Source organism: Euphorbia lathyris, chromosome 1 (assembly GCF_963576675.1).
Source record: "Euphorbia lathyris chromosome 1, ddEupLath1.1, whole genome shotgun sequence".
Lineage (NCBI taxonomy): Eukaryota > Viridiplantae > Streptophyta > Magnoliopsida > Malpighiales > Euphorbiaceae > Euphorbia > Euphorbia lathyris.
Genome location: NC_088910.1, coordinates 90,477,318 through 90,486,478, shown reverse-complemented (window position 1 = coordinate 90,486,478; position 9,161 = coordinate 90,477,318). Strand labels below are relative to the sequence as shown.

General features: G+C 32.9%; 1 protein-coding gene across 1 annotated transcript; it reads left to right on the top strand.

Moving 5' to 3' along the window:
- Positions 1-4,023: 4,023 nt before the first annotated feature.
- On the top strand, positions 4,024-8,222 carry LOC136206304 (serine carboxypeptidase-like 45). Its single transcript, XM_065997310.1, has 10 exons — positions 4,024-4,367; positions 4,449-4,550; positions 6,294-6,389; positions 6,505-6,597; positions 6,687-6,757; positions 6,833-7,117; positions 7,199-7,323; positions 7,498-7,590; positions 7,683-7,800; positions 7,947-8,222. Exons 1-10 carry the CDS (start codon positions 4,124-4,126, stop codon positions 8,097-8,099), a joined length of 1,380 nt encoding a protein of 459 aa, XP_065853382.1. The 5' UTR covers positions 4,024-4,123; the 3' UTR covers positions 8,100-8,222.
- Positions 8,223-9,161: the final 939 nt, after the last annotated feature.

The window sequence follows — 9,161 nt, the reverse complement described above, 5'->3', positions numbered from 1 at the left end:
TCACCATTGAAAAAACCAAAACTTAGAATTAAAGCAACTTGAGAAAAGAAGACAAATATGACAATAAAATGCAGCAGCTGTGACAAGACATGACACAATAAAAAGACGTGTAATAGAATAAAACAAAATTCATCAATAACATCTTTATGAAATTACAATATAAAAATGCTTCTCAAACTCTACTTTATTACTTTGTACAAGTAATAAAAAAATTTATATGAAAGTACTATCCATCAAATTTTACCATATACTTTATCATTATCAATATTAATATCAACAAATAAAACATCCTGAGCCAGTATACTCATCCTCATTCTCATAATTTTCAACGGTCTTCATATCCCATAATGATAGAACAAAGTTGTAAATCTTATCCTATACATCCTTGAACCCATAGATTTTGGAATAGGTCTCATTTCTACTAAATATTCAGTAAAATTAATTACAAAAAAGCCACATCATTCCACAAAATAAAATAAAACAAAAAGACATAAACACATAAAAAAATACAAACAATAAAAATGTAAAAATAAAATAACAATTCTAACAATAATAAAGAGTTTGTATGTGAATTCATTTTCTTATTTTGATGATGAATTTTATTCTGTCTAGATAGAAGTTTTGAAGGCCGATAAATAATTGGTAAGAGCATTGATTTGAGTTCTCCTCTATTGATCTTGATATTGGAACTAATCCACGAAATAGGGGAATAAGAAAATAAGAAACCATGTATGGTCTTGTATTTCCTCTAGATGGGTATCAATATTGATTTGAACGAGAATGCAAATGGAACTCTTTTTTAGCACGTTAGACTATTACAGGTGCAAGATTAACCAATACTCATTAAAGCTTCCCTAAAAAGTAGACCCGCCCCCAAGATTAACCAATACGCATTAGCTTAGCGAGAGTACATCCGACCCCAAGTCTCAAAGGTCGTCAACGTAGTGAACCGGATGACAGTTACAAGACACGTTGGATCAAAGCGGACCTTCAGGGTAAACATCTAATAGCTTGATATTTATCTTTCCATTGCAAGAGAAGTATGATGATAGTTGCAAGTAAATAGGAGAAATTAATGATGCAAGGGAAACTATATAAGAATTTTTCCTTCTCCTCCCCCTTGGATGAGTAAGCTCTGTCAGCCAACTCTTCGTTGTCTGGTTGTCCTCCTGCCGAAAGACATAATTCTACCCTTAGCCCTACAAAGATATGGGATGGATAAAGGAACAAGTACGATAGGCAGCCAAAGTTTACCAACCTTAGTGACTGAATCCAAAGAGTTCTTATATGGGATTGGGGTAAGACCATTGTGCCATGCAAGCCCCGTAAGCTGTCTTAATCCGACCCGATAATCCAGTAGAGTAGGCTCGCTGCTAATAGAGAGTGGGAAAATCAATGTTTCCTTCACCTTCTAACGTACCATACACATACGGTTGATGTACGTAAGCGACTCTTGCATCGAACTTACCTCCATTGCTTGCTCGAGCACATGTTGACTTATAAAAAATGTCGCTATCTTTCCAACTAACTGTTTATGTTTGAGTTTGTTGGTTTGCTCTTGCTTCATTATTATTTAGACATTACGTGAAGTCATATACTTAGTAACTTCCTAAAAATTTTAAAAGGAAATCTATTGTTGGTGCATAATTTAAAATTTAAAAATATTAATATAAAAGGAAAATGCAAGGAAAAAGAGAGAAAATAAATAATTCAAAAGAAATAACAAATTGCTTCCTCTTTTTTCATTCAAATAGTCACTATTTACAATTATTTATCAAATTGAGCAATTACTTATTTATTTTCATTAAAGAAAATGTTTTACTCATCCACAAATCATAGAGATAAATCGATATTTTCAAGAGTTGGAGAGATGCAGGAATCAATCTAAGAATACTATTTTTCATCAAATTCATTTGATTTAGAAAACCAATTTTTTGGAGTACAAATCATAAGAAGGATACGGGTTTATGATGGAATCTTGATTCCTTGGGACTTTATAAGTTTAGGGAATAATTATGGATATAAAATGAAGTAGTATTGAAAGAGAAACAAACATTTTACTAACAGATATACATAGAGTAATTAAAGACACGTTCATTCGGGAACTAATCTCTTTCAACAACCTTAATCAGCTAAAACCCCTATTTTGAAGTGGAACCATGGTTCCTTAAATGTGGAGTATCTCAAAAATCTCAGTAAGATTACACGATTCATTTCTAAACGAGATACCACATTCATGGTCTATTTAGGAAGTTTATGAGCAGGCACGTTTTTCTCCTACTTTTACGTAGACCTGACTCACTTAGGCTTCTTTTCTATTTAGATAAAAACTCATTTTATTCCCAATTAGACTAGCAATCCTCTACTCATATTTAAAGGATCTCAGTCCCTTGAAAAAATATGCTTTACGCATTACACAATTTATGGAACTCTTCTCAATGCAATACTTGTCCTAATGCTATTGTTTTCTCTATCTTTAGAATTGACTTAAACGATTGGATAGCCTTCCTCTATGATTAAGCAAACACCTTCTTGTTTGACTTGTAGGATTTGGAAACGACACTCTTAACGAATCATACTTAAGTAATTAATAATGTATAAAATTTAGTAAAATAGAAACACTTTATTTTAGATTATATTTGCACAAAAAAAAAAGATTTGGGTATTATTAAATAAATAAAAGACATTGGATTAGTATTGGAATACTTGAAGGGTTTGATGCATGATTTTAAAAGCCGGACCGGATCGGCCGGTCAAACCGGTTGAACGCGAACCGGCCAAACATTCGATCCGGTTAATGTACTACTAGTGACCTCATAGAAACCGGGTGAAACTGGCGTACCGGTTTCACCCCGATTTGAGTTAAAAAAGATATAATATTTTATTAAGTTAAAATTATACCCCTACTCTTTTTATAGTGCACTTTCTTTTTTGCTTTTGTTCCTCACAGATGTGAGATTCATAAATTTAAACTTTTTTCATCTGTGTGCCTATCCTAATATTTTTTTTTTAATATATTGATTATGTGGTAGAGATATATATCCCTATCCCTAGTTTCAAATTTCAAAATGGCTTAGATTTTCTTTTTTTAGGTTAAAATTTAAAAACAAATAGCATTTAATAAATTATAGTTTCTCTATGTTTAATTTATAATTTTTATATTACATTGTATACAAACGGTATATACATTTCTAACTCTAACCTACCTAAATTCATTTTAATATAAATTCAATATTTTGGTTTTTAATTTTAATTTATTAATTTCATGTTTAATTAAAAAGAATTTTATTATATATAATGTCATTCGGTTCAACTAGTCCAAGTTAACCAGTTGAATCCATTGACCTTTGAATCCTTTAATATACCGATTCGATATCTGATATGGTTTTTAAAACATTGGTTTGATGCGTAGAAAGGTGATAGTGAAGTGTAGGGAAATGGATGGAATGGTAATTCACATGAAGTGCATGTGAACCAAAACATGAAATGGTGGGAAGTAGAAAGATAGATATTTTCAAGAAAATGCCCACATGCTCCTCCACCTTTCTTTTTTGTCCATAGTGAGGAATCACGGGCACACATTCTCTCTCTCTTTCTTTATGCATAACATTTCCATTCCTATTCATGATTTCATGATAATATAAATATTTATACGCAGCTTTTTACCCATGTCTTCTTGTTCAAACTTCAAAGTCACAAGAAACTCACATTTTACATTTTCTGTAAATAAATAACCAGATTTTCACCTTACAAAATGTTAAACATTATTTTTATTAATCACAATAAAAAACACTCTTAATGATTATATTTGCTTTTCAAAAGAATAAACCATAATTAAAATTTAAGTGTGAGATACAAAAGCTTACGCAACTATTTGTCTTTTAATCTTGTCTTTTGCCACATGTAACATTTGCCTTTTACTTATTAAAATTGGTGAAATCTCAGTGTACTGATTAACATTTTACCAATTTTGATGTGCTAAATAATATGTTAGAGGGGAAAAACCAACATTTTCAATAAATCAGGGACAATTGTGAAATATATTGGGATAAAAGAAACATAGTTTTGTAGTGTAGAGGGAGAAGGCAAATCCATATCTCCACCTTCTCCGGCAGTTGCAAAAATGAAAGCAGAGAAGTGGATTACAATAATCTGTACAGTAGTTTTAGTGTTTCTAATAAGAGAATCAGTTTCAAAGGGTCATGATAACCATATCCTTTCATTGCCTGGTCAACCGGAGAGCAGTTTCAGGCAATATGGAGGGTATATAAGTGTAGATAAACAGAAGCAGAGAGCTCTTTTCTACTACTTTGTTGAAGCAGAAACTGACCCATCTTCCAAGCCTCTTGTCCTCTGGTTAAATGGAGGTATTTTTTGTTTATAAGATTCAATTAAATGGTCCTCCCTCAAGGAAGGAAGGAAGTTATCAAATCTGTCTTATTTTGTAGGACCTGGTTGTTCATCGATCGGAGCAGGAGCCTTCTGTGAACATGGACCTTTTAAACCAACTCCAGACCTACTTCTCAAGAATGATTATAGCTGGAATAAAGGTACATCTTTCATTATACTAACTTCATGCTTTTATTGCTATACCTTGCTTTCTTGTTGTTTTTAAGTGTATATCTGATTAATGGGTTCCAAGTTAATCAATCACTAACTACCCCTCCGGAGTGGGTGGCCCTTCGATAGACAGCCTAACCAGGACTCTAAATCGAATTTTAGACTGCTCATGTTCGGCTCGATAAAAGATTAACAAGTTCTGTTCGAACCTAAAATCCTCAGTTCATTAAGGAAATTATCCATTCATGAGCTTCTCGGGGATAACTCGTTAATAATGTTTATGAAATTTGCTTATGTGCACTTCCTTAGTTTTGTTTATGAAATTTGCTCAATAATAACTTATTAATTATGTTCATAGGTAAGTTTATGAGCAACGTGCGTCAACAAATAAACAATATACTCGCTAACAGTTGGTTTATTGCTCGTTTATTGTATTCACAGACAAACTCACCTTCTAGAAATGAAATAATATCAAGTTTAGCAAATGAAACAATCTCAAATTTAAATATTTAATACATAAAAAAAACATAAATGGTTTAATTCATCAATGATATCAAAATTTTAAATTTCGACAAAATCCTAAGTTTGTCCCACCTAAGAAATACTGCTATTGAAAAAAATAATCGAGCCTACTCGTAAGCTTTCGAGCTGAGTTTCATCATGCTCAAGCTCGCTTGTTTATGAATCGAGCCTCAAAATCACGTTCAATCTCGCCCGTTTATGAATCCAGCTTCAAAATCGTGTTCAAGCTCGGCTCGTTTATAAATCAAGCCAAACACGGTCGAGCTTTTATCGAGTCGAACAACAAGCCAGTCATGAGCTTCTCCGCTCATTGACCGTACTAGCCTAAAAAAGGAACGATCCCAAGGGATGGGGAGAGGGACATGAATGAACTAGAGCGATCCCAAGGGATGACGATAGAGACATGAATGAACTGAATCGCATATCGAAGATGGAGAGAGAATGACTGAAGCATATCAGTAAGGTGAATTTTTAATACATGTAGACACATTTTAAAATTGTGACTTCCAAGGTGTTGGATTTAGGCAAAAACGGACAATATCTACATGATGTTAAATGAGATTGTTACATTGTTACAATAACAATCTTGTTGTGGGTCGTGTTAGGGTAGAAAGCCTGAACAACGAGCAACCCTAAGGGATGAATGTTGTGGAAGGAATGATCTGAATCCCATATCAGAAATGGAGAGAGTGATTAGAACTTATTACTAAGCTTGATTTCTAATACATGCAGATACGTTTTAAAGTCATGAGGCCCAACATGTTAAATTTGGGTTAAAGCGGACAATACCTATGTGGTATTTGACTAACTTGTTACAATTGGTATCAGAGCCGACTCTCCACGTACAATGTTAGGTTCGGGGGACGAATCCGATGGAAGCTGGTAGAGGACTATAACGACCTAGTCCGGAGTGGGGCGTTAGAGTAGGTCTGAGCAAGGGAACACCTCTAAGAAATGACGATGATGACGTAAATGAACCAAATCTCACATGGGAAATAGGGAGGGAGAGTGACTGGCCCTATCAGTAAGGTTGATTTCTAATATACATAGATACGTTAAGTTGCCTACAATATCTAAAGGATATTAGAGTAGTTGATTACTTTAAACGATGCCTTTTCAAATTAAAATTTTCTGCCTGTCAACCTTAATTGATGTGAGTCATTGTTCTTAATTTGTTACGATTTTCATTCATTTTAATTTTCGTTTTACAGAAGCAAATATGCTGTACCTAGAATCACCTGCAGGAGTTGGCTTCTCCTACTCTGCTAATCACTCCTTTTACACTTCTGTTAATGATGAGATTACAGGTTTCTAATTCTATAACTTATAAATTATTTATTGCATCACCACCATTTACTCACTGCTACACTTTTTTGCTTTATGTTGAACTGATGAAAAAGGGTCTAATTCTTGCAATAATAGCACAAGATAATCTTTCATTCCTCGAAGCCTGGTTTACCCAATTCCCTGAGTATAAAGACAGAGATTTCTTCATCACTGGGGAGAGCTATGCAGGCATGTTCAATCCAATCCTTAATTAACAACAATGTCATTGTCAAATACAACATATCGAATTCTGAATCTCATCTCATTATTTTCATCAGGTCACTATGTCCCTCAGCTTGCACATAAAATTGTCCAATCCAAAGCAAAAATCAACCTCAAAGGAATAGCAGTGAGTGAAATAAAAATAACAACTTTTATTTTGATTTGTCATTTTGCTTCTTCTTACATTTACTATGTAATGCAGCTAGGAAATCCTCTATTAGAATTCAATACAGACTTCAACTCAAGAGCAGAATATTTATGGTCTCATGGGTTAATATCAGATGCAACATATGATATTTTTACCACCGTTTGCAACTTTTCTCAAATCAGGAGACAATATGCAGCTACTGGCTCTCTTTCACTTGATTGTTCTAGAGTTAACCGCCAAGTCTCTAGAGAAATTAGTAAATTCATTGACACTTATGATATTACTCTTGATGTTTGCTTATCATCGATTCAATCACAATCCCACAAGTTAAATCATTTGGTAAGTGATTTCCCCAATTCTCAAGTTTCATATTTGTTTGAATTAGAATTACATATATGTTGATGTAGCAAAAGTGAGCAGGAATACATGGGTGAAATTAATGTCTGTGTTGAAGATGAAACAAGCACCTATTTAAACAGAAAAGATGTACAAAATGCTTTACATGCTCGGCTTCATGGTGTCAATCAATGGACTATATGCAGCAAGTAATTCATTTCCTCCTTCCAATACAATCAAAACTTGCAGTTTTCTTATAATTTCATGAGGCTGCGGCTGTGGGCAGACTTGGAGAAATAATCAAATATCTAAGGAAAAAGATTCAGAATTATAAGGAACTTTTGAGTTAATAATAATAATTTATTTGTATGTTTTGATGATAGTGTGGTGAGATACAATATGCAAAATCTGGAGATACCAATGATTCCTGTACTTGGAGACCTTATCAGTTCTGGTATTCGGGTTCTGGTTTACAGGTATAAAACACAAACACTGGTTATCTCTAAGGGTTAAATTAATAATTTATTTGATATTTTTCAAAGTATTTTATGTTTAAAAACTTGTGCAGCGGGGACCAAGATTCAGTGCTGCCGCTGACAGGAACAAGGACACTTGTGGATAGATTGGCAAAGGAACACGGGCTTAACATAACTGTTCCATATAGGACATGGTTTCAGGGAAAGCAGGTACGTATCTAGTCAATCTTTAGGGGTTAAGAATGCCGAAATAAAATTAAAATTGAATTATTTTATTGATACAACTTGAAATATTAGATGAAATTGAATGATTTAAGTCGAAAATTAAGCATATTGTATATATTATATATGTTCAGGTTGGTGGATGGACACAAGTATATGGTGATATGATGTTATCTTATGCTACGATTAGAGGGGCGTCTCATGAAGCTCCATTTTCACAGCCAGAAAGGTCTCTTGTGCTTTTCGCTGCTTTTTTAGGAGGAAAGGAAATGCCTCAACAAATTTAATTACATAATTAATTCATACATCTATTATACATACCTCATGCCACATTTTCTTCATTCTCCATTAGTAAACTAATTAGCGATTTTATTTCATATATTATGAATTCCAATAACTTTCTTAATTAATTTTAACCTTGTGAGATTTTTATATAATAGTATTTTAAAATTTATATCTACACTTTTTTTTTTGAAAAGAAATTTATATCTACACATACAGTTTGTTTATATATATATATATTTTGAAAAATAAACAAATAAAGTACTAGTATTAAGAAAGAAGAGCATTTCTCTCTTAAAAAAAGAAGAGCATTTACATCAGGAGAAGCCCATGAAGTTTGTTGGTGGGCCTAGGTATTGGCCTGACACTTGTAATATAGAGAATATGAGTTGAAGTGAATATTATTGATAAAGAGCAGCAATATAAATAGGAATACAAACCTAGAAAAGACAGAGATAAGTTTGTTGTAATAGAAAGATCTACAACAAATAACTAATAGATAATTACAACTAATAACTGATAGATAATTACAAATAAATATTAGAGATATATACAAGATATTAATTTAAAGAGGTTAATCCTTATCATGTAATACATCCATTGAGGTTTATGAAGTTATTTGCATCTTCTTGATATTCATGTAAAAAGCCCTCCAGAAGAATACCAATCCAGTTGGAGCAATTTGACATCTTCTGTAAGAAGTTTTATTGTCTGTAAAACTCAGAACCAACCCGAATGTTTGGGGAATCAACTTCTCGTGCTAAGGGGACACTAACCAGAATCGCCTTAAGTTCAACATGGAGAGGGGATATAAAGGGATGTCAAAATGTGTCACAATCTATTAAACAACTCATATAATGCACACTTAAATAAATTAGAATGACCTATTATAATTCGATAGTAAATAAGTTGATTTATCTTACTTATATAATAAACTAATGAGATTGCTAATTAAAAGGATCAATCTATTAAACAACGGACTATCCAGTTCTGAGTTTGTTTTTTTAATACCGGAGATTCTAACAACCCTATTTTCAGGGATTAAATAACATCTTTGGTTCAACTCT